The sequence below is a fragment of the Nansenia antarctica genome (genome assembly GCF_963989245.1).
Source record: "Nansenia antarctica genome assembly, chromosome: 2".
NCBI classification, from domain to species: domain Eukaryota; kingdom Metazoa; phylum Chordata; class Actinopteri; order Argentiniformes; family Microstomatidae; genus Nansenia; species Nansenia antarctica.
The window spans coordinates 78,136,224-78,162,943 of NC_137675.1; the positions used below are offsets into that span (position 1 = coordinate 78,136,224).

General features: G+C 46.5%; 1 protein-coding gene across 1 annotated transcript; it reads left to right on the plus strand.

The window, feature by feature from the left end:
* Positions 1 to 738: 738 nt before the first annotated feature.
* Positions 739 to 26,291, plus strand: LOC308150665 (uncharacterized protein; the record flags this gene model as incomplete). The annotated part of the gene is made up of 9 exons (XM_080523470.1): positions 739 to 747; positions 927 to 1,284; positions 1,473 to 1,628; positions 2,488 to 2,625; positions 12,314 to 12,517; positions 20,328 to 20,430; positions 20,781 to 20,940; positions 22,027 to 22,184; positions 26,222 to 26,291. 9 exons carry the CDS (start codon positions 739 to 741, stop codon positions 26,289 to 26,291), a joined length of 1,356 nt encoding a protein of 451 aa, XP_080379596.1.
* Between the last annotated feature and the right edge of the window lie 429 nt (positions 26,292 to 26,720).

Genomic DNA, 26,720 nt, shown 5'->3' on the forward strand with positions numbered 1-26,720 from the left:
ATTCGCGAGCGGGACAGAGGATTCTGCTCTGACTAGTCGCCTAGCAACGGCCCCTCAACAAGCCACGGAGTCACGTTCAGTTCACGTTCAAACCAACTTCCAACCGTCGTTCATTCAGGTGGGTTAAACAAAATGTAAACGCCATAATACTGTTGGTTCAAATGTCATATATTAATGAACAAGTTCATGTCATGTTCTGTCAGTACAAACATGTTCTAATTAAATGTTATTTTAGTGAAAAACCGGACCTAACGTCACTCGCGATTGTGAAGCTAACTGTAACAAGCTAGTTAGCGAATGTTAAAGGGTACAACAGCTAGTTTAATGTCAACCATGTCTCTATTCTCAATCATTTCTGTAATAATTTGTGTGTGAGTAAGTTATATGTGTGTGCAAGCATGTTTTTTATATTGTCAATCGTCTCACTTGTAATAGGTGAGCTGTAACACAAATATGCCAGTGAGAAAAAGTTTCTCACACACACACACACACACACACACACATACACACACACACACACACACACACACACACACACATACACACACATACATACACACATAGTTGGTATGTTTAAAGTGTTGTTTTGTAGCTTGTTCTTGGTGCTTGTAACAGGGGAGGCTGGTGGAGGTAGAAATAGCAGGATCATTGTAACGCACTTGTTTTTTTATTTGAGTGACATGTCTCTCTCTCCCTCAGGCACATGTTAAGAAGGTGAAGCGTAGATTGGATGCAGCCATGAACTACGTGAGGCTGCCTGTTTAACTTTCAAAGACTGCACCTCGAAAAAGACAAACCTATAGTTAGTTTATTAGATTAAGGAAATGCTGAGAATGTTTCAGGTAGAATTTTAGGGCTATTGCACAGAAGGGACACAGCTCAACTGTCGATCATTACTAAGCCCCATCTGTGTTGTTGGGCAACAGGATATCCTGTGTAAGAACCAATTAATAAAAACGTCCTTGTTGTTACCCAATCAGTACTCGGCAGCACCTGCCCCCAAGCCCCCTGGCCCTCCCCCCACCGCCCCAAAGCCCGCCCTCTCCTTCCTCCCACCCCCAGAGATGGGAGACAAGCCCTCCCCCCCCCCCTGGGCAGAGGAGCTCAAAGCCAGAGCCACAAACCAACAGGCCAACCACAACCCTGCAGCATCCGCTCCGGCCCTTGTCGCGCAGCAGCCCGCTAAGGGCCCGGCCGTGGCCCCTAAGGGCGGTCTCCCCCCCGTCAGTCCAAGTGGGACCAGTTTCGGGGTCCGAGCGGTCACCACGGCGCCCAAACGACGAGGTTAATTGCAACATTGTAACATATTGTAAATAACAAAATATAAATATATTTTTATATATACTGTATATCACATGATATATTTATATCACACACACCTCCACCCCCCTGTCGCCATAAAGTTGACACCCCTGATTGTCATAATTGGCATTGGTATAATTGGCTCTCTGGTGCTTGTGCGTGGTCATCAGCTGCAGGAAACCTGGCCAAGCTCCTGGACCTGAGTGACAATCGGACCTCATTGGACCTGAGTGACCTGAGTGAGGTCATCTGGCCTGAGATCTGCAGACTGAGGTCTCTACGGCGCCTGACGCTGGTCAACAACGAGCTCAAATTCCTTCCTCCAGGTATAACATCTCACTAAGAGTTTTATCTGTCTCCTCTCTCTCTCTCTCTCTCTCTCTCTCTCTCTCTCTCTCTCTCTCACTCTCTCTCTCTCTCTCTCTCTCTCTCTCTCTCTCTTTCTCTCTCTCTCTCTCTCTCTCTCTCTCTCTCTCTTTCTCACTCTCTCTCTCTCTCTCTGTCTCTCTCTCTCTCTCTCACTCTCTCTCTCTCTCTCTCTCTCTCTCTCTCTCTCTCTCTCCCCCTCTCTCTCTCTCTCTCTCTCTCTCTCTCTCTTTCTCACACACACACACCCACAGTGACTACTACAATGTGTTCAATCCCAAGTACAAAGTGTTGGCAGCAGGGACTGTAAGGATGAGGTTACAGTATAGCTCTATGCAGCAGTGTCACATATTCAAGCAAGGCCTGTACCAAGACACCTCACTAAAGCTCTGGAGGGTGGCTTCCTCCTGTTGATTGTCCGGGCCCAATGAAGACAGTGAGTATCTGTTTGTGGAAGCTTTAGCCTGGGTCCACAGACAGACTCAGTCCCCCCCTCGGCCCCAGCCACTGTCAGACAGGGCTATTTCTGGGCTGTAGTGTGTCTGTGACTGGGGCTGGCGGTGACCAGCGGCCCTCCTCAGCAAATCCAGACCTGTCTTCTAGCTGCCAACATCTTCCCGCCGCTAATTAAGACTTGGAACCCCCCAAAAGAGGTAGAAACAACAGGTCGGGGGGGTTGAAACATTTTTATATATATATCACATGATATATTTATATCACACACACCTCCACCCCCCTGTCGCCATAAAGTTGACACCCCTGATTGTCATAATTGGCATTGGTATAATTGGCTCTCTGGTGCTTGTGTGTGATCATCAGCTATAGGAAACCTGGCCAAGCTCCAGTTTTTGGACCTGAGTGACAACGCTCTGCAGGTCATCTGTCCTGAGATCGGCAGACTGAGGTCTCTACGGTACCTGAGCCTGGCCAACAACGAGCTCAAATTCCTTCCTCCAGGTATAACATCTCACGCTGATTTTCGCTGATTTTCTTTCCAGTGCACTTTCAAGCTTTGAATCTCCCGTTCTACCACATCACAAAGGTGTTATATTGGATACAGATCCAGTGACTGGGAAGGCCACCACTGAAGAACACTGAACTCATTGTCATGTTCAGTGGCATTGGCATTCAAACGATGGTTGATTGGTATTAACAGGTCCAAAGTGTGCCAAGAAAACATTCCACACCATTACACCACCTGAATGAATAAGAAGGTGTATAGGTGTTCCTATGAAAGTGCTCGCTGAGTGTATATTGCTGTATCAGAGTGAAGATTTTCAATAAAACCATTCGGGGTAGGATTGTCTTCAGCGTAGACACTCAATTATCAGACGCACTGTAAATACTCGTCTTGACAACAGAGGGCGATAGAGGACTCAAGCCGGTGTGTAAGCACATGCTTGTTCTACCCCTTTGTCCAGTGCCACAGGAGAGCCTCTTTCTCCACCTGCTCTCTCTCTCTCTCTCTCTCTCTCTCTCTCTCTCTCTCTCTCTCTCTCTCTCTCTCTCTCTCTCTCTCTCTCTCTCTCTCTCTCTCTCTCTCTCTCTCTCTCTCTCTCTCTCTCTCTCTCTCTCTCTCTCTCTCAGAATCTGAATTGCTTTTATTACATCAATGTACAGGTACACAGAGTACAATTATTGGGTTCAGGTTCCTTCTACATTGGCATTGCAGCAGAATACAAGTTCAAATATAACCGCAAGCGGCAATGGGGCATGTTCCTACAGATATAACCATAAATGGGGTGAGATTGACAGACACAGGGTAGATCTACAGACAGGTTGTAGATTGACAGATAGGGGGTAGACCTACAGACAGGGGGGTAGACCACTCACCTAATATGGGCCAAGCTGAACTCATGATATACTAAGCTATGGATTCTTAATAGGACTAGATGTTAAAATCCCTAAATAATTAGCACAACAATTGACTGAGTGGAGTTGGAGATGTCCTCTTGGGTGGAGTGGAATTTGGCAATGATCACGTGGTGCCACCAGTACGACACATCTTCAGTTGTGGTCCTGAATATTATGAAGTAGCCTAGGACCACATGCCTGTAAGGTAGGTGTAGTCACCTAATTATGGCCTGATATACATAGGCTACTATGCTATGATGATAATATACACTAAGCGTAAATACGAAAATCCATTGTGGATTAACCTTCCCCAGTTGTATAGTTTATGTCAAGCATTTCACTACTTTCACTACTTGTGTTTACACTATAATCTGCCAGCCTAGCATAGTATGCCACCCCCATCTGACTGAATCAGGTAAAGCGGTCATGAGAAGATTAGTTTTAAAGTGCTATATTAGCATTAGCCTTAGCTTTTAGCCAAAATGGTCACATTTCAAAGGCCTGTTTTTTGAGTTATCTGAAATATCTCATATCTGATATTGAAATGCTTCGACATAGTAACACATTGTAGTGCCCTCTATTAGCCTGTCGACTGCCTTAAATATTGACGTAGCAGGGCAAAGCATTTGAAATCAAATAACATTATTTTTCTTTTTTTCCTTTTCATATCATTTTCTCAGATATCTTTAAACGGATCTCTTATCCTTTAACCCCCTATAGAGAGATGTGCACCACGCATGTTCATACAATTTCGGACCAATCTGACTTACGGTACAGTTAATTTTAAGTTTAGCCAAATTTTCCACCTGCAGAAAAATCCATCATGGCAGACTTTATGGGTTTTTGAGGCAAATATGTTCCCTATTAGGAAAGACATAATTATTTACCAAGTTTTATACATTTTCATACAACAGGGTAGAAATGGCAGCATTGTGAAGTTTTGTTATTAGAAGAAGATTTGTTATTATAGCGCCACCTATGGTTTAATCATGGACATTTATAGCATTTTTGGTCAGGGACTTTACCAAGCAGAGCAAAATCTATGAGAATTTGAAAATTCTTTCGACCGATCAGACTTACAGTTGATTTTAAGTGATTTTTTTATGCTCTCTAGTTGTGACATGCAAATTCATATCATTTTTGGTCAGGGACTTTTTGAGCTATTTGACCAAAGCAAGGAAAATAATAATAAGAAGTATACCACCAATAACAATACTGTTCCTACTACGTAGTAGTAGTAGGAACACTAATAATAGAATAAAGCAGGATATAAAAACAACAACATCACCAATCAACAATAGCAGCCAGAGCAGCAATAGTATCAGTAGCAATAGCAGCAGAATGCAAATCTTTGATTATCCTGAGGGCCTTTCTGACACACCGGTTGCTCTCGCTCTCCCTGTCTCTCTCTCTCTTTCTCTTTCTCTTTCGCTCTCTCTCTGTCTCTCTCTCTCTGGTCCTCATTAGTGTAGTTAATGAGCTGGAGACCTGCTCTTTATCTCTCTCCGTGGACACACTCTCCACAGGGGGGGTCCCATCACCCACCCTGTTAACTCACTCTGGGCTCAGGTTCCTATCACAATCACACAGAACACACCCTCTGACTGGCACACATGTTCCGCTGAGCGGCACAGCGTCTTTGTTCTCTCAACATTTGGGGAGTGGACGGCTGATCAACACGGGACCCCTATTTCAAGGGTTAGCACAGTACGTCCCTCAATCAGTGTGAGGTAGTGTAGTGTATTCTTATTGATTATGAATCAAAGAACAGTTAGTTTAAGATAATTTAATTAGTTACAGGCAGGTTTATACATTACATCTGTTCCCCGTGGATCCTGGGTGAGAAGAGAGCTCTCTGTGTCCCTGTCTCCCCTTTCCCCTCCAGAGGGGAGGGGCCAGCGTGCATGTGTGTCCCTGCTCAACCCCCAAAGGTCCCTGCTGGTCATCTGTGTCCCTGCATGCCCTGGCATGTGTGTGTGTCTAAAACATACCACATATTCATACATAGATCATACATACTACAGAAATATACTACACATCCCCCCTCGGACCACCCAGAGGGTGTTCCGAAACGAAACTACCATAAAACAAAAACAAAAACACAAAACCCCACAAAACATCCCAAAAAAAAATCTCCTTTTTTTTTTTTTTTTTTTTTTTTTTTTAAATAAAATTAAAAATTAAAAAATAAACAACAACAGACAGAAAAACTACACCAACACACAACACAAGAAGCACAATAACACAGACCAACCCAGGACCAGTATTAGGAACCAAAGATATCATAAACAAAAAATAGAAAACAACCAATAATAAAAAGAATTTTGAAAATAACAATCACAATTAAACTAAACACAGTTTATCATGCACAAATCAATACAGAAACTTCCAACGACCGATGTTTTCTTTGTCCTTGAAGCGTCGGGGTCAGAGGTTACTAGCACTTGTACCCAGTTGGAGAACAGCCTTTACCGCTGTCTCAGATCGATAACACTTTCATAGTCAGCAGCTTCCATTTTCGTTGCGCTAGGAACAGAACCTCTTTCCTATCTTTGCATAACCACTACATCACTTCTCAACTGACATCAATCACATACGATATAGAAATAAACAAACAATACACAAATAATGACATTCAGTTATCATAACACATAATTTTCCAACAGTAAGCATAGGACAAAGGGAATGCATTAATGCATAGATCTTCACCTCAGGTGAGGACTAGTCTTCTGAAAAGTTCATTAACGTGGACTGAGTGACTGATTTTCCAAAAACAGTCAATGAGGCCCTGCCTTCTAAGAAAGTCAAAAATCATGTCTGCTATAATAGGTGCTCCTATCTTGGCAAAATAAGTTTCCCATGCCCCTAAGACCGTTTCCAGCCATGCTATCATCTGCTGTCCATTCCCGTCGTTCCCTTTGATCTGCTGCTTCACTACCCTATTCATAGTCTTTAATCTTTTCCTAACTGGTCGTCGTCCGTCAGTGTCATTGAGGTTAAGGCAGCCGCCTGGTCCCCTCCCACGCTGATCAAGGTCTGGGGAGTCGCCCTCAGCATCATCTGAAGCATGGTGCAGGCACTCGCCAGCATCCCCAGTAGCACAGGTGTCCAGGCTTTGGACACCCCCAGGCTGGACCTCCAGACTGTCAACACTCTCTGCTTCGTTGGTTTCTGGTTCATTGGCATCTGGACAGCTTTCCGCTGTCCCCTCGGTTTCAGGCACTGCCGGTAATGTCACTGGCTGTAACACTGGCATTGCCACTGGCTCTGGCAACACCACAGCATCTCCTCGTAGCTCCTCCTTCTCAGGTTCTCTGGGGACCTCGGCACCTGTTGGCACAACATCCTGCCTACTCTGTACATCCACCCCCCTGTCCACCACCCGTGGCCCTATTGGGGTAGGGATATGCCCAGACACCACTGGTGTACCCACTCTGATGTTGTTTCTCCAACAGACCCCACATTGACCTAAAGCATGGTCAATCTGTTCCATCAAATATGGACTCCAAAACCCATATTTCTTGGTAATCTTGCGTCTTACCTCCCCCCTAGCCACATGTGCTAATCCATGAGCTTCCTGTATTAACATGCCTAATAAATCTGAGGGTGCTACAACCAACCCCTCATGATTCCTCCATAGACCTGTGTCATCCTGACTTGCCCCCCTTGCTAGCCAAACGCTCTTGTCTAACGTAGTTACTCTACTCTGTAACATCAATAAATCCTCAAGTGTGACCATGCCCTGTAATTGCTTTTCATGTGTGACCAGAAGACCTTTACCTGCCTTGTCTGCTCCTGTAATGGCTTTGGCTGCATCTTCTGCAGCCCTGTTACCTTGTGTGACATGTGATGAGTCAGACCTGTGTGTGGCACACTTCACTATAGCTAATTCCTTTGGCTTCATCATGGCTTGTAACAGCTTCATGATCTGTGCGTGATGCTGTATAGGCGTACCATCAGTTCTCTTAAAACCCCGCCCCCTCCATACAGCTCCATTAAAATGACAAACATTATGTGCATAGGCAGAGTCGGTGTACACTGTCACTCTCCGTCCGGTTCCCAAGTTGCATGCTTCTGTGAGGGCAATCAATTCAGCCAACTGGGCTGAGCAAGGCTGAGGAACTGCCTCAGCCTGTTCTACAATAAACTTTGAATTCTGTGCTTTAACTAAGGAATACCCAGCGCACAACGTTTCTCCTACCCCGTAACAAGACCCATCAACCCAATATTCTATATCAGCTCCCTTTAAAGGCAAAGCTTGTAGGTCTGTTCTATGCTTAATCACTTTGGCTGTCGATGGAACCTGAGCACCGCTGTCAGGTGTGCATTTTACTGTACAGTTCAATTGGCATAGAGCATCTCTCCCTAGCAGCCCTGTTGGCGTGTGTTCTGACACAAGTGTTGACAGAGTTGCTCTCTGTCCCTTGTACTCTAAGTCTACAAGCTCAGTTGTAGGAATCAGCTGTTTAATTCCCTCAAATCCGATTGTCTTCACATATTCTCTAGACATAGGGAGGTGCGTGGCGCCTTCAGGCTTCTGTGTCACCACCAGCTGGCACCTCCCACTCGGATCTTCCGGGCACCCCTATAGGCCAGCTGCTGGGCCTCCGTAAGGGTTCATCACTCCTGGAGCAGGTGTAGTAGGGGGCCAATATCCTCCTCCTTGGCTCCCCCCTGCGCCCCCCTGGGGCCTGTTGCAGCAGGCACAGGCTAGATGTCCATTCTGGTCACATTGGCATGGTTCTAGCATCTCCTTCCCTGCTGCTGTCCATCCCCCTGGTGGTGGTCCTTGGCCAGGCTGTGTGTACATCTGGTAGGGAACCGCTTGCACCCCTGGTGGCCCTTGTGGGTATGGATACCCCCCTTGTGGCCCCTGTGGGTAGGACTGGTAAGTAGCAGGATACCCCCCTTGTGGCCCCTGTGAGTAGGACTGGTAAGTAGCAGTCTGCACTCCAGGTGGCTGTTGCTGTGGGGCTAAAGCCTGCACTCCCTCTATGTTCCTCTCGCTTTCAGTCAATTGCAAATGAGTCAATATTCTGAGGGATTCTTCGTCTCGTGCCTTCTGTATCTGAATGTTCTTTCGATATAATTCAACTTGATGAGCTACGTGGTCTATATAAACAGCTTTGTTCATGTGTCGTAGCCCCACCACTTCTGCTAGCTTATCCTTAACTGGGGTAGGAAGCCCTTCTTGTATTTTTTCCCTGATTATGGATTTTTCTAAGGGGTTATCTTCAGCGTCTTTCCCTGTCACACTTCTCCATTGAGAGTACACACGGGCAATATAACCCCTGGGATTCTCATCCCCCCCCAGTGGCTTCACAATGATATTGTCTGGGTGAATGTGAGTAGGGTAGATCTCCCTGATTGCTTTCCACAGTTTGCCTCTGTTTGCTGCGAAAAGCTCTGGATCATAAACTGATGTATTGATATATCTATGAAGTCCTGCCTTCATCAATATTTCCTGCATTGTATCCAATCCTGCAATAAAAGCTAAGAGTCTTTTCAGGTCTCCCATCGCGGCCTGCGTTCCTATCAGTATCACGTCGACTTGCGCCGTCCAAGAATGTCCTCCCTCTTGAAGAACTGGGAGTTTCTCGATCACTTCAGACAAATCTGTATGATGCCACGGATGATATTCCATCTTGTTACCCCGAATCAGCACTGGACAGTTCTTTAATGTATTTGATGACATTCGGTGACAATCTCCCTCTTTCTCCGGGCGTCTTCTCCCACCTTTCCTTTCGGCTGTGGCTATCATCTTCCTGCCCTGCGCGTTGTAGCCTCCATCTGCATTGTCGTCATCACTTGAGTCTGCACTGCCATCTTCGCTGTCATCTTCCTCGTCACTCCTGTCGTCCCCTTTTCCCCTTGGCTCCTTCTTCTTCTTCTGGGAATGATCCTCCAGTGCCTTAGCATAGGGAGGGGGACTGGGGGCAGGACACTGAGCTATTTTCTGTCCCTCTACCTTAAATAGATCTAAAATAGCTAACTCTAACTTGCGTTTCTCTGATCTAATCTTTCCTCTTTGATGTGCTTTGTGCCCATTGATAAGTATTTCCAATGTTGCAATTAATTGTAAATTAATGCTGCCCTCTTTCGGCCACGGCTGTTCAATGTATGCCCAACGGCTATTCCATTTCGTAGACATTTTGCTAATTTCCCTAACAAGAGGATTCATTTTTTCCACTACAGCCATAGGGGATAACGTAGCCAACATTCCACGATGTTCACTAATATCTTTTAACAGCTTCGTGGAATTCGACCCCATTCTACTTGGCTCAATATGCTGACAATATTCTATATTAGATAAGGTGTACGCTTCTTACAACCCACCTTATTTTGTCTTGTTTGCTAAACAAATGCTAGTCCAATATAACTGTATTGACCATCCCCACAAAAACCCTGCAACTTCAGAATAACAGACTTGCCTCTTGTGTATGTCAGTGCAGTATTAACTTAAATCTAATCTCTGTGTAAGTACTTTATACTTAAATGTGTTTCCTAATTGTTTATGAATGTGTCACTTAATTACTCATTCAATCCTAATTACAGTTCTGGTCAACACAATTATTAAATCACAAAGATTGGTCAACACCTAAGTATTCACTGATTTACAAAAACCCTTTTACTGCTTAATTATCAAATATGTACTATTCTGCTATTCCTTAATCAAACACTGTGGAAATGACCTAACTAAAATAAAAGATGTAAATTACAAATATTAATTATAACCTGTAGAGAAATCGACTTGTTATTTGGAAAAGAATGAATGATTAATTATTAATTACACACTTAAAGAAATCGACTTGTCATTTGGAAGGAATAAAATGATTAATTATTCATTACAATCTGTAAGGAAATCGACTTGTTATTTGAAAGGAACAAAATGATAAATTCTCAATTACAATCTGTAAGGAAATCGACTTGTTAAGTGAAAGGAATGAATGATTAGTTAGAATTATTCACTATATCATCATATACATTGATTTAAAACTTATGGAATCAATCAATTGTTTTGGGAAACAGAAAATGAATGATCTGAATAATTAATTCAACTGATAAGTAATTAATTAAATTAATTAAAGTAATTTAATATAGAACAATCATTTAACCATCTATTTATTAATGTATCGGACTGTTTCATCGACCTCAGCTGTATCTCCCTGAGGATTCAGTGTTTTAAAATGTATTGTCGTATTTCGACCAGCAGATGGAGCTGTGCTCCGGCTAACGCGCATCGATTGCGCATGCGCCAACTCTTAGCCAAGGCTATGAATGTTTTAACCGTAACTCTAAACTATTTAAAACACCCCGAGATCAATTCACTATATCTCTATCTTTTCTCTATCAATACTAGTCTATTTGTATGGTTTTATCGCTATCTTTAAGAGATGAGCACTGAAAATCCATCAAACTCAGGCTCCCCTCTAAAGGAATGTTCCACTGTGTGTCTGCGCTTTTTGCAAAGCAGAAAGAGGAAAGGGCTTTATTGTTCTTGAAAGCCCACGGCCGTATTGGGGCCTGCTTAAAACAATCTCTTTAACACAACTACTTTTCACGACACAGCAATATCTTTCAATCCAGTTAAACCACTATTTATCTCATTCAAATATTCTACGTTCACGCTTCCCTCATAAAAATGGCCTCTGTGTGTGTCCTTTAGACTCTCTGACACACTGCAAATGGCGTCTAAATGCAAATGGCGTCTAAACTCCGCTGAAAGTACACTGCACGTTTCCCTCATAAAAATGGCCGCCCACACAATAGCGTCCTCTCACACAGACAAAGAGAAATGGCGTCTACAGTTCTGCTCATATGTTTTTCACTTCTACAATATAAAACAGACTACCCAGTCCTCCAACACATAAACACAACCTCACCGAATTTTACACAAACACACACACGATATTCCAATACCGTACAAACAAACCTTACCATTAAACACTATATTTTACAAAAAACGGGCTACCAAGTCCGGCTCTCACCACCCATCAGATTATGATTATGAAAAGTTTGCATCTATTCCAACAAGATTACCGTTACACAGATTCTTTTGACTATAACTTATCTGAGATTTACAGTTTATTTTAAACACACCAATCGACTAGAGAGAGATTTCTGCAGAAAATCTGCCTTCTTTGTTAGATTGAAGTTCGCAAAATACTGTAAATTAAGTTACATTTATCTCCTGGCTGGCTCGCCATTTACTGTAGTGTATTCTTATTGATTATGAATCAAAGAACAGTTAGTTTAAGATAATTTAATTAGTTACAGGCAGGTTTATACATTACATCTGTTCCCCGTGGATCCTGGGTGAGAAGAGAGCTCTCTGTGTCCCTGTCTCCCCTTTCCCCTCCAGAGGGGAGGGGCCAGCGTGCATGTGTGTCCCTGCTCAACCCCCAAAGGTCCCTGCTGGTCATCTGTGTCCCTGCATGCCCTGGCATGTGTGTGTGTCTAAAACATACCACATATTCATACATAGATCATACATACTACAGAAATATACTACAGTAGCTACTGTATAATGTGTGTGTGTGTGTGTGTGTGTGTGTGTGTGTGTGTGTGCTTGCGTGTGTTCATGTGTGCGTGTGTGTTTCCATGTGTGCGTACGTGTCTGTGTGTGTGTCCTTGTGTGTGTACTCATGCGTGTGTGTGTGTGTGTGTGTGTGTGTGTGTGTGCTTGCGTGCGTGCGTGTGTGTTTCCATGTGTGCGTACGTGTCTGTGTGTCTGTGTCCTCATGCGTGTGTGTGTGTGTGTGTGTGTGTGTGTGTGTGTGCTGGGTTGCAGAGATCGGGGACCTCCGGGACCTGGAGACCCTGGACGTGAGAGAGAACCTGCTGGCCTGCCTGCCGGAGCGGATGCACCAGTGCCAGTCCCTGCACTTTCTGATCCTGGACGACAACCACCTGAGGGGCTTCCCCCGCCAGCTCTGTCAGCTGCACCTCAACCAGCTCTCCATGTCCGACAACCGCCTGACCTCGCTGCCCCTGGGTGAGCCTCGCCTGGGGAACGGGTGGGTGGGTGGGTGGGGGGGGTCAAACTGGGGATCAGGGGTCAAACTGCGGTCAGGGGTCAAACTGGAGTTCAGGGATCAAAGGTTTTAAAGGTAATTACACTACCGCTCTACAGTATGTCATCAGCAGCGGGGCGTAGGCGCTGTCGTACGTGGTCAGCAGTGAAGTGCCGGATTTCTCTTCCTGAACGGACACACTGTCCTATTCAGTTATATACCCTCCTCTCTCTCTACCTAAATCATGAAAACGGTGTCGGTGCTCAGGTTATGTGAGTAGCTTATTCATTTAGTATGAAAGCTAATGCAGTCACCTGAATGACCTTTTATTTACAGTTCCACAGTCTGAAGGCATATTATCCATTATCTGGGGATTGGATCGTGAGGGGGCGGGTGGGGCGTCGCTTATTCCGTTTCAGGCACTTCATTGTGCCCCTACTTCCATTGACAACTTCTTTCCAATCGAGATGGCATGTACCACGATACGATTCAGATCTGTTATTCTATTCCCATATTGCCTGGCTTCATCACAGCTTCCGCCGGCCGGCCAGCCAGCCAGCCAGCTAGCCAGCAGGCGGGATGTGTTTTATTGTTCCTGATGATTCTGAAGCCAGTGGAAAGTCTTTGAAGGGAGGATACGCTGCAGAACAAAGGCCAGAGAGACGCTCCCGCACCTCCGACACGTCTTTTACTCTGTGCCAGGCATGTGGACGCCACTCCTCCTCACCTGGCCACCACAGAACCACAGAACCCCAGAACCCCAGAACCACAGCACCACAGAACCACAGCTCACACTGGACATTTAACCATTTTGTCCAAAATGGGACAAAATGGTTAAATTAGAGATTACCGGGACAGTCTCCCTGGGGGGGTCATTTAGGGTTAAGTTCCTAGCACGGTGTTCCCATGTTCCCAGAACTGATCACCTTCTGATCACCAGTCCAACTCACTATCCTCTTGGCCACACCACTACTACCCCTCAGAGATAGACAACTACTCATCCAAACACTTCAATGAAGAGAACTTCTGAGAGTGTTTTGAGATTTAAGATGATTGAGTATTAGCGGTTGGTGTAAAGGCTGTGCTTTGTAGATGATAAATGAATGGAGTCTCTCCATGTAAACCAACAGCAACAACCCCAGGGGTTCCAAACAGTAAGCGCTGGATTATTTGTATGCAGTTTGAGATCTTAATAGTCCCTGATCAATATAGCTGGTTTCCCTGCGGCACCCTTGTTTCTATAGTAACTCCCATTCGTCGACTTCTTCTGAAAGAATGCGACTGCCTCAGGGTAGGAGGAGTGAGACTCTTCTTCTCATCCTGGGGGGTTTCAAACTCTCAACAGCTTTAGCTCTCTCTCTCTCTCTCTCTCTCTCTCTCTCTCTCTCTCTCTCTCTCTCTGTGTGTGTGTGTGTATATGTGTGTGTGTGTGTGTGTGTATCTGTCTGTCTCATGTCTGTGTCTCCTCTCGAGAGCATTTAATTACAGAGTGCTGCCATAGGAGTGTGTGTGTGTTCATATTGATAGGGTTGATTGAATGTCACCTGTGAAACGTTGTGCTGTAATGAGTCATGGTGCTCCATTGATTACTTTGTCATGGGAGTTGATGCTGAACGATACCCCCCCCCCAAGTTACACACCAACCACCCAGGCTTCTGTCTCCTCAGGTCAGCCACCGGGGGGTAACTCTGTGTTCTTCGGTTCTCTCTCTCTCTCTCTCTCTCTCTCTCTCTCTCTCTCTCTCTCTCTCTCTCTCTCTCTCTCTCTCTCTCTCTCTCTCTCTCTCTCTCTCTCTCTCTACTACAGAGTGATCTTTGTTTGCTAGGCTGCCATGTGCGTGGCATATGCTAATGTTGTGACGTCAGGGGTTCAGGCCCAGTCCCAGGCCAGGCTGTGTCTGCGGGGCCCATCCAGCCTCAGGCCACAGCCAGGCCCATCCAGACCCATCCAGGCCCAGCCTGACCCAGGGATCTGGTGTGCTCATCCCAGGTCCCGGGCCCTTTTGATCTGGGCCTTCTGGCTGGAACATGCATGCCTGCTGGTGGAAATGTGTCTGAATGCCCTTACACATTCATACATGTGTGTGAGTGCGTGTGTGTGTGTGTGTGTAGCCTGCACCAGAAGGAATCCTCTTACCTCACACACACCCAGAAGATCAGAAGCGTGTAGATAACCCGCTTTTCTGCTCTTGGTGCCTAGGCACACACAGTTGACATCAAGCTGGCACACAAGCAAAGACAAACACGTAGACATCCTTTGGCCGATACAGAACCGATATTTAATATCCTGAAATAAGCACCGTTACAATGGCTTAGTAATCTCTCCTCATTGACATAATAGCAGTCATTTGGAGAAGGGCTGCCGAAGTGTCTCCTTGCTTGCCACCTTTATGATGGATTGCCTGGCGTTGATCCTCACCTCCCCCTCCCCTCCCTCCCTCCCTCCCTACCCCCCTCCTCTCCCAGGCCCCATCCTTGCAACGTCACACCCCTGCTGAACCCTGTGGGCCCGGGATAATGGACTGAGCAGGGTAATTGCGGTAATGAAAGCGGTCGAGTGGTTGTTACCCCGGGGTGAAGATGCAGGTGTGATGAGCCCCCCAACTGTTCGGTGTTGAGAGGGAGCCTGGGGGGGGCCGGGGTGGGCTGGGTGAGGCGGGGGGCACCCTGCTCCTGGAGGAGGGTAATGAGCCTAGCATGCTAATAAGGGCGGGTGGGGGGTTGGGATGTAGATATGAGTGTTGGCAGAGTAGGCGTTAGGTGTGTGCGTGTGTGTGTGTGCGTGCGCGCGTGTGTGTGTGTGTGTGTGTGTGTGTGTGTTACCTCTCCTCCTCCTGGTTCGCCTCTCCCCCCCGCTCTGCCTTCCATCCTCCCATCTTCAAAGGCTCCCTCCCCTATCTCTACATCGTTGCCAGAGGAACAGTCAAGGATAACATCGACTCAGGTTTACATCAAGGGCAGAGTGTGGTGCCACAGTCAGCCGTGCATATTCTACTGCGCTAGCTAGCGTTGACGCTAATGTGAGAGCTAGCTCAGGTGGAAGGAGAGCCTGCTCCTCACGTGGACCTGCCATGTGCCTGACAGGAGACACTAGCAGTGTGTACTACTGTACTAGCAGTGTGTACTACTGTACTAGCAGTGTGTACTACTGTACTAGCAGTGTGTACTACGACTGTACTAGCAGTGTGTACTATGACTGTACTAGCAGTGTGTACTACGACTGTACTAGCAGTGTGTACTACGACTGTACTAGCAGTGTGTACTACTGTACTAGCAGTGTGTACTACGACTGTACTAGCAGTGTGTACTACTGTACTAGCAGTGTGTACTACGACTGTACTAGCAGTGTGTACCAGTGGCGGCTGGCCGATAGAGGGCGCTGGGGCGCCGCCCCCACCTTCACTTCCTAGTTCCCCACCTTCACTTCCTAGTTGCGATTTGTAAACTTTTTTTTTTAAATAAACATTGTTTATTCACAAAATGCGGCTGATATTCTGTCGGTGCCTATCAGCATTCATTAAAAATCCTCCAATACAATAAACATTTGATCTGTGTGTGTGTAGAATTCACTGTTAAAATACATAGGGGGAGGCGTCGGGGCGCCGGTCAATGCTAGTCTATGGCAGGCCGAATACTTTTCGCTTACACGTGAGCTATAGCAGCGCTCCAATTGGCTGTCTCCTATTTCTAGGCCGGGGCGCAAAAATGTGCGTCTTGAATATCCGGTTGTTAAGTCTGACGTCAAACGTGACGTTTTGCAATTTCCGGCTTTTACAAAAAAATAAAACAATGTGGTGGTCTGTAAACTGTGCAGAAATGAAATGGCCTATCACAGGAGTACATCTGCAATGAACGAGCACCTCAAGCGAAAGCATCCTGGAGCTCTTTGTGAAGACAGCCGCAAGATACCACCGTAAGTCAGCATTGTATTTCTGTTCACTTTTCCGGCCGTGTATGAGTGAAAAATGGATAGCTACTAGCTAATGTTACACAAGCAATGTAGCTCACCACAGTTTGTATGTCTTGTCTTCTGGTGTTAGTAATAATCTAAAAAAAATAATCTATTGCCTCTAAAATCACCACGAACAGAACGGCGGAGGTACGGGTAAACGTGCGCGTGCACGCGCAAAAAGAATCGTGCACGCGGAAAAAAAAATCGCACGAGCTGCGCGCGCGAAAGAGGACCCCCCCGCCACTAATGTGAAAAATCCTGGAGGAAACACTGCTGTGCCCCACCCAAAATGTTTAGCACCAGCCGCCACTGGTGTGTACTACGACTGTACTAGCAGTGTGTACTACGACTGTACTAGCAGTGTGTACTACTGTACTAGCAGTGTGTACTACGACTGTACTAGCAGTGTGTACTACGACTGTACTAGCAGTGTGTACTACGTCTGTACTAGCAGTGTGTACTACTGTACTAGCAGTGTGTACTACTGACTGTACTAGCAGTGTGTACTACTGTACTAGCAGTGTGTACTACGACTGTACTAGCAGTGTGTACTACTGTACTAGCAGTGTGTACTACGACTGTACTAGCAGTGTGTACTACGACTGTACTAGCAGTGTGTACTACTGTACTAGCAGTGTGTACTACTGACTGTACTAGCAGTGTGTACTACGACTGTACTAGCAGTGTGTACTACTGTACTAGCAGTGTGTACTACGACTGTACTAGCAGTGTGTACTACTGTACTAGCAGTGTGTACTACTGTACTAGCAGTGTGTACTACTGTACTAGCAGTGTGTACTACGACTGTACTAGCAGTGTGTACTACGACTGTACTAGCAGTGTGTACTACGACTGTACTAGCAGTGTGTACTACGACTGTACTAGCAGTGTGTACTACGACTGTACTAGCAGTGTGTACTACTGTACTAGCAGTGTGTACTACTGACTGACTGTAGAAGAGCGCTCAGGAACCCTCACATCCAAAGGATCCATGGAACGTCTAGTCTGTGGTCCTCTGTGGCTCAGTTAGTAGAGCATGGCGCTAACAACGCTGAGGTTGTGGGTTCGATTCCCTCTGGGACCATATATGCTGAAGAACATGCACTCACTACAGTGGAAGTCATTTTGGATAAAAGTGTCAGCTAAGTGGCGTATGTCATAGAAGATAAGACCAGGGGAGGCTGGTGGAAGATACAAATTGGAGGACGGGGCTCATTGTAAATGAATGGAATGGTAAACACAAACATAGTCGTAGATACAGTCTTTACCATCCGTGACACAAACACGTGTTTGATACCGTTCCATACATTACAATGAGCCTCTAATCCTCTGATTTCTACCTCCCCCAGCCTCTTCTGGGGCCTCATTTATAAAGCTTTTCGTAGAACTGGCGTAAAAAGCTTGCGTACGTACGCAAAGCAAGAACATTTACGCACACCAACATTCGGGTTTATAAAACGGTGCGCACGCAAGCGGAATTTGCCGTGCGCAAGTTCCACGCCTGCTTCCCTTTATAAATCACAATCAACTCTAAATTTTACGCACATGAGTGAGCATCTTGTCCCACCCTTTTTAACGCCCGTAGTTGCCTAGAAATGGTCAGTGAAACACCTGACAGAACGGCGGGAAAAAAAAAGACATAAACTACTACGTAGTAGTAGGAACACTAATGAAAATAGAGAATAAATTACAGTCATAAAATAACAATAATACTCATCAGTATTCATCACTAGTCGTCAACATCAGGGATGAAACAGGTGCAATATAAATCAGTCAAAACATCTACAACCAGACATACCTGCCTCCAAGTCATTTAGAACTACTTTAAATGCGTCCTGTGGGACAGGTCTCAGACTCAAGATTCAGGTAATTTTGCAGTTGTTTCCAAGCAGAGGGAGTAGCATTCTTAAATGCCCTTTTTCAAGTCTGTTCACTGGAGTGCGGTCCTGTGTATCCATTCTGTACATCTGGCACTGTGGCTGCCCTGGATATTACACTGACACAGCCCCGTGGGATTGGTCTCACAGTATTTAGAACCCATGACAGAGTGTCTCTCCAGGGAGAGATACAGTTAGGTCCATATATATTTGGACACAGACAGAATTTGTGTTATTTTAGCTGTTTACCAAAACATATTCCAGTTTCAGTTATATAATGAATATGGTCTTAAAAGGCAGACTCTCAGCTTTAGGGTAAGGGTATTCACATCCACATTGAAGGAAGGGTTTAGGAATTACAGCTCTTTAATATGTAGCTCCCTCTTTTTCAAGGGACCAAAAAGTAATTGGACAATTGACAAAAGCTGTTTCATGGGCCAGTGTGGGCTATTCCTTCATTATTTCGTTATCAATTAAGCAGGTAAAAGGTCTGAGTTGATTCCAAGTGTGGCATTTGCATTTGGAAGCTGTTGCTGTATATGCACGACATGCATTAATGGAGCTCTCAATGCAAGTGAAACAGGCCATCCTTAGGCTGCAAAACAACCAAAAAATTCGTCAGAGAGATAGCAGGGAACATTATTAGTGGCCAAATTAACAGTTTGGTACATTCTGAGAAAAAAAGAACGCAATGGTGAGCTCGGCACCACAAATAAGTCTGGACGTCCATGGAAGACAAGAGTGGTGGATGATCACAGGATCCTTTACATGGTAAAGGAAAACCCCTTCAACATCCAGCCATGTGAAGAACAGTCTCCAGGAGGTAGGCATATCATTATCAAAGTGTACCATAAAGGGAAGACTTCACATGAACAAATACAGAGGGTTCACCACAAGGTACAAGCCATTCATAAGCCAGATTACACTTTGCCAAAAAACATCTAAAAAAGCCAGCCTTGTTCTGGAAGAGCATTCTTTGGACAGATGAAACTAAGATCAACCTGTACCAGAATGATGTGAAGAAAAAAGTATGGAGAAGGCTTGGAACAGCTCATGATCCAATGCATACCACATCATCTGTAAAAAAAACAATGGAGGCAGTGCGAAGACATGAGCATGCATGGCTTCCAATGGCACTGGGTCACTATTGTTTTTTGATGATGTGACAGAAGACAGAGGCAGACGGATGAATTCTGAAGTGTTTAGGGATATTCTGTCTGCTCAGATTCAGACAAATTCAGCAAAGTTGATTGGATGGCGCTTCACAATATGGATAGACAATGACCCAAAACATACTGCGTAAGCAACCCAGGAGTTTTTTAAGGCAAAGAAGTGGAATATACTGCAATGGCCGAGTCAATCACCTGATCTCAACCCGATCGAGCATGCATTTCACTTGCTGAAGACAAAACTAAAGGCAGAAAGACCCACGAACAAACAACAACTGAAGACTGCTGCAGTAAAGGCCTGACAAAGCATCACAAAGGAGGAAACCCAGCATTTGCTGATGTCCATGTGTTCCAGACTTCAGGCAGTCATTGCCTGCAAAGGATTCTCGACAAAGTATTAAAAATGAACATTTTATTTATGCTTATGTTCATTTGTCCAATTACTTTTGAGCTCCTGAAAATAGGGGGCTGTGTATAAAAATGGTTGTAATTCCTAAACGTTTCATACAATATTTATGTTCAACCCCTTGAATTAAAGTATGCACTTCAATTACATCTGGATTGTTTCATTTCAAATCCATTGTGGTGGCGTACAGAGCCAAAATTATGGAAATTGTGTCACTGTCCAAATATTTAAGGACCTAACTATAGATGCTGGACATGGCTCACAGATAACTGACTGATGACGTGTCTGTGTCTGTGTCTGTGTCTGTGTCTGTGTGTGTGTGTGTGTGTGTGTGTGTGTGTGTGTGTGTGTGTGTGTGTGTGTGTGTGTCTCTATAACTCCCTCTCAGACTTGGGTCGTTCGCGGGAGCTGCAGTATGTCTACCTCGAGAACAACGTCCACCTCAAAGGCCTTCCGTCATACATCTACAACAAAGAATTCCGCTGCTGGGGGTAAGACACCGCCCTGTTCTGTACCACCAATCTGTTACTGTACATGAAGTCATTCTGCTCTGCGCAGTGATATGCCACTTTTTATTATTTCTATGCCTTGTATACTCTTTGTTGTCTATTCGCTTTCCTTTATATATTATATCTATTTTATGTAAAGCACTTTGAATTGCCTCTGTGTATGAAAATGTGCTTTACAAATGAACTTGCCTTGCCTACATGTAGCCTGCTCATAGCTATAGCTTAATACTCTCTTTGATGTTCTCTGCATGTAATGGATGAATGCATACATTTTAAATGAATGTTCTCCAGTCGTGCAGGTAGTGAATGCTGTGTGTTGTCTCTCTGTGCAGGTGTGGTTATTCGCAGGTCTCTGACGGTAGGCTGCTCTCCGAGGTCACTGTGCCTCTACCTGTCGAGGTCAATTCCATAGGCTCAGAGGCAGAGCGCGTGGTCCCCCTGGAGGAGCTCGCCATGAGGGCCCTCTATGGCATATACCGCCAGCCCCTCAAGGCTGAGGAGAGGGAGCATAGACATGGAGGTTTGTTCCCCCCCCCCCCCCACACACACACACACACACCCACACCCCCAGACACACAGATACACGCACATGCACATGCACACACACACACACACACACACACACACACACACACACACACACAGCTCCATGTGTTTCACACATAAAATAAAACACCTGCGCCACAGTGCTGGGTTACAGTACATTAATTCCACCTCTGTGGTTATTAATTAGGAGTAAAAGTGATGATGATGCTGTGTTATTCCGCTTCAGGCCTGATCCACTACACCGTGAACAACTCTTTAACATACAGCAGCCTTTCTTCTGACACACACCTTTTCGGGTGTAATAAAGATCGCAAACCGTCTCATTACACCTCCTTTGAAGAAGCCTCTGTAGAAGATTCACACTCGCTCGGTTTTCCACTTCACCGATGTTCCAAAGATGTTTTGCGCAAATAGGTCAAACGGCACACTCTCTCTGTGATAATGGATTCATCAGATGGTGTTGAGTTGACTCTCTTAGTTTTATACAACCTTTGTAGTTGCAAGCAACCAGGCACATAAAGAAGATGAGTCTGCTGGTGAAGGCATTGAGAGGAAGCCCCACTGTGACCACAGGAATTATTGTAATGCTATTGTCTGTCTAAAACCAATAGCACGCAAGCGGGCTAATTTAGAAGCATGACTCCACTGTCTGCCTGTCAGCCCTGTGCCCAACACACACTTGTTTCGGCAACAGCATGAAGTAGTTCTCATTCTGATTGTCTGATTCTGTGCTTCGTGCTGTTGCAGACACAAGTGTCAGGAGGGGAGGGTCACATTTGGGTAAAGGTCTTTGCTTCTTGTCCCCTTTCTCTCCCTCTACACTTTCTTTTACCCTTTCTTTTTTATCTTTCCGAACAACAATGTTATTAATACTGCATTAAGATATCAAAGGCTTTTCTCTCTCTCTCTCTCTCTCTCTCTGTGTCTCTCTCTCTTTCTCTCTCTCTCTCTCTCTCTCTCTCTCTCTCTCTCTCTCTCTCTCTCTCTCCCTCTCTCTTTCCAACCCCCCCCCAACCCCTCCCCTCTGCAGAGCCGAGTCTCCTGCCGCCCTTCCTGTTACCCAGGAGCCTCCTGGACCTCCTGCAGTGCCCCCTGGGTCACTGCCATCGCTGTAGCCAGCCCATGTTTACCATCGTCTACCCCAAGTTCTTCCCCCTGAGAGAGACCGCCCTGGCCGCCCTGCACCGCAGGTAACTAGACCCCCCTAGAGGGACACGGCTTACAGTCAACAGTAGACACACACACACACACACATATATATATACTCACACACACACACACACACCACCCCTCTTCTCTACCTTCATCCCTCCTCTCTACCTCCACCTACTCCACCCTTCCTCTCTACCTCCACCCACTCCACCACTCCAACCGGTTGAGGTGGCTCATTTTCCCAATCCGTCACTGCGCTCGCACCATTGTTCTCCCCTGTCACCCTGCGTTTGTTGTGGAACCCCCCCCGCCGTCCACCCTCCCGCGGCCCCCACTCAGACACCCGCGTGCCCAGGTACTCCAGACGTGTTAAGCCACCGCCATTAACACCACGGAGAAACACGCGTCGCATCCAGACAGGCCGCAATTAGCGCAGTCCTTACGAGACGGGAGGGAGGAAAAAAGAAAGGTCTAATAAGCAGTGAAGTACCCCCCCGCCAGTACACACACACACACACACACACACACACACACACACACACACACACAGACACCCTCTCCTCCAGAGCTCCCTGTCCTTGCCCATGCTGGCGCTGAGTGCAGGTCTCCTCTCCTCCCTGCTTAGGTAGTGTTAGGCTGGTCTAGCCCCCCCCCCCCCCCCTCCCCTCCCCCCAGCTGGTGGAGCTCCCCATGCTGGCACTATGTGCAGGTTTGCATGGACAGGCAGGCTAATTGAAAGGGAAGGCTGCTCTCCTTGATTCCCTTTGACAGGCCTGCTTTGCCAGGGGAAGCTTTGCTGCACTGCCACCCTCTGTGAGTTTGTACAGCGTCCCACTGTGTGTGTGTGTGTGTGTGTGTGTTTGTGTGTGTGTACTGTGTGTGTACTGTGTGTGTACTGTGTGTGTACTGTGTGTGTGTGTGTGTGTGTGTGTGTGTGTGTGTGTGTGTGTGTGTGTGCGGGCGTGAGCCTGTATGAGTGCCCATGAAACAGACCTCTGTGAAATGCTAGTCCATGTTGAGATTGGAGGCGCTCCATAGGCAACTGGATGACTTTGACACAGGAAAAGCAACTCCGACCTGCTGTTTGGTGCCCGGGTTGTACTGCAACACAGATGGCTAAAGTAGACAGTTGTCCTCTGCCACTAACTATGAAGTTAGAAGCCATCAGGCAGGTGGCCCTGTCCAAAGTTCAGCACCTCTTCTCCAATGTCCACATCCCCCAGAAAGTGCTGTGTGAAATGAACAACAAGACTGTGAGCGTAGTGCGCAGGTGGCTTGGACTCAATTCACACAGCACCCGTGACATCATCTTTCATCCCCAGTGGGAGGGAGGGCTAGGGGTCCCCAATGTAGAATGGATCTACACCAGCATGAGAATTTCCCATCTTCTCAGGATGCTTAACAACGACGACAAGGACGTCAGGGAGCTGGCCCGCTCCTCCATGTTCCTGGACCTGAGGAGAAGGAAGGTCCCAGTTGCCAGGGGGGCGGAGCCCCACTTCCTTGGGTTCAAGAGGAAACCCAGCGGAAAATTGGACACTCATTCCGCTGGTTTTGGAGTTTGGTCTGATTGGCCAGACCTGAATGACCTCTGTGTCCGAGCCGGGGTGTCCCTGGAGTGGGTGCGGTCTGACTCTGAGACTGTTCGGGTCTCAGAGAACTGTATATCTGACCCTCTCACACAGGTCAGGGCAACAGCCTCCTTTGCTGGACAGAGCCACCAGCTAACATCTAGAGGGGCCAGACGGACTCTCATGGACCTTCATCAACATCAACAACAACAACACTGGACTGCTCTGAAACTCCAGGGAAAACTGGCATGTCTTCCCACAGCTGATCACTCTGTTTCCCACTCTTTTCTAAAAAAATACTGCACTCGATGAGGACATTGTCATATTCACAACCAAGGCCAGATTACAAGTCCTTCCTACCAGACTCAACCTCTCTATTTGGTTTCCTTCCACTCAGGTTCCTCATTGCTTGCACCACACCACAGAACAGGTTACAGAAACACTATCACATATCTTGAATGGCTGTTATGTTTACAAAGGAATGTATATAGCACGTCATGACAGAATTGTGAGCCTTATAGTAAAGGACATATCACTCCACTTCCCAGTCACAGTGAAAATGTATACACATGCTTGTGTCAATGCATCTATGTTCAATTTCTGTAATGACCAATGTCACTTTTCACAGTTGTCTGCTAACACACCAGATGTTATTGTTGTTGATGAAGAGTCCAGAGAGGTGTCTGTATTAGAGGTAGCGTGCACCTTTGATATAAGCCTAGAGGAAGCCTTCATGACTAAGGTCATGAAATACCAGCAGCTTGTAGATACCATCTCAGAGCTAGGCTATAGGTGTACGCTATTAGTCTTTATATTTGGCAGCCTTGGACATGTGCACAGATTGGTTGTCAGAGGACTACGTCTACTGGGAATGTCCAAGGGAGAAGCAAAAAGGCTCAGCAAGTATTGCTCTGTCTCTGCGATTATTGGCAGCCGCCATATATGGCGGAGACGGTGTTACTTGTACCCGTGAGTCTTGTCCTGTTGTATGTGAAAGACATTGTCCATGTCTGTTTGTGAATGCATCCCATCTGTGCCTTCAGTATTTGTGTCCCTGTATACTTGTCTCTATGTGGACATAAATAAATGATTAAAATGTGTGTGTGCGGGCGTGAGCCTGTATGAGTGCCCATGAAACAGACCTCTGTGAAATGCTAGTCCATGTTGAGATTGGAGGCGCTCCATAGGCAACTGGATGACTTTGACACAGGAAAAGCAACTCCGACCTGCTGTTTGGTGCCCGGGTTGTACTGCAACACAGATGGCTAAAGGACCACTACTACAGTTGTGATTCAGTGTCCATTCAGTGTAGTTTCCCCCACCCTCAGCACTAGTGTCTCAGCACTAGCGCCTCTCGTCTTAGCCCTCTCTAAGCTGGCGCCACAGGGGTTAAGACCTACCAGGGAGTCCCACAAAAACACCCTGGCATCCCGGCCGCACGCTATTTCACACATGCCAGCCTGTCTCAGCACTGATGTCGTCTACCACGTCAACCCAGGAAGATAATCACTCTCTGTTGGCAAGGCAATCCTCTGGCCTGTCACATACCTTCAGAGGCCTAGCTGTCACTAAGCCAGTGTGTGTGTGTAGTAGAGAGAGACGGAGAGAAATGGAGAGAGAGGGAGAGAGAGAGAGAGAGAGAGAGAGAGGAGAGAGGGAGAGAGAGAGCGTGTGTTAGTGTGTGTGTGAGAGAGAGAGAGAGAGAGAGGGGGAGAGAAGGAGGGATGGGGGGAGAGGAGAGAAAGGGAGAGAGAGGGGGGGGGAGAGAGAGTTAGTGTGTGTTAGTGTGAGAGAGAGAGAGAGAGAGAGAGAGAGAGAGAGAGTGTGTGTTACTGTGAGAGAGAGAGAGAGAGAGAGAGAGAGTGTGTGTTACTGTGAGAGAGAGAGAGAGAGAGAGTGTGTGTTAGTGTCAGCGTGGTTGGCAGGGCCTGAGTCTGTGGTGTATAATCAGTGCGTACAGGCTTGGCGAAGGCTCCTGCTGTGTGTGAGTGGACAGGACAGGACGTGGGTGGGCGGGAGACTGCAGACAGTAATTTATGGGGCTGTCTAATTGACTAAATGACACTTGGAGATGGAGTGCAGAGGTGATTAGAGCATGATCCTTTAAGAACCAGGCCACAGCTGCTGCAGCTGACCTGGGAGACAGCAGGGCCATAGTCAAGTAGCCAAGCACACGGTGGCCACCTCAGACACAGTACTCATTATAGCTGTCATAAACACACACACACTCACTCTGTCACACACACACATACGCACAGACTCTCACACTCACACTCACACTCACACTCACACACACTCACACACACACACACACACACATATACACTCTCACTCTCTCTCTCACACACACACACACACACACACACACTCTCTCTCTCTCTCACTCTCTCTCACACACACACACACACACACACACACACACACACACTCACCATAGTGTTTCACATGTGTTTTCATCTGAGCCCCTCCCTCATCTCTGGTGTGTTCCTCCTCCGTCTCCTCAGGACCCCAGTGAGCTTCGTGGCCTACTGCTGCTCCAGTCAGTGTGTACGGACGTTTGACCTCCAGGGATGACCCCTCATGGTACCCATGCCCCACACACACACACACACACACACACACACACACACACACACACACACACACACACACTGACAGATTGACACAAGCACACACACACACACACACAGACACATACACACACACACAAGCCCCCCCCCCCTCTTACTTCCACTCACCCCCCATCAGCTTCTGCTCTGATCTCTTGGACCTGGATTACTGGATGAAGGACTGTGGGAGTCCTCCAACAGACCACGATTCCCTGTTCCTGTGTGCCTGTGGACTGAGACCTGAGGACCTGAGTGTTACGATGGGATAATGTATTTGGACCCAGGTGCAGAGTAGAACAGAGTAGACGGATGCAGGAGTATAATTAAAAATAAAGGTACTCTTTATTTTGAGCAAACAGGAATTAATAATAACCGCACAGTAAGCGGTGAAACA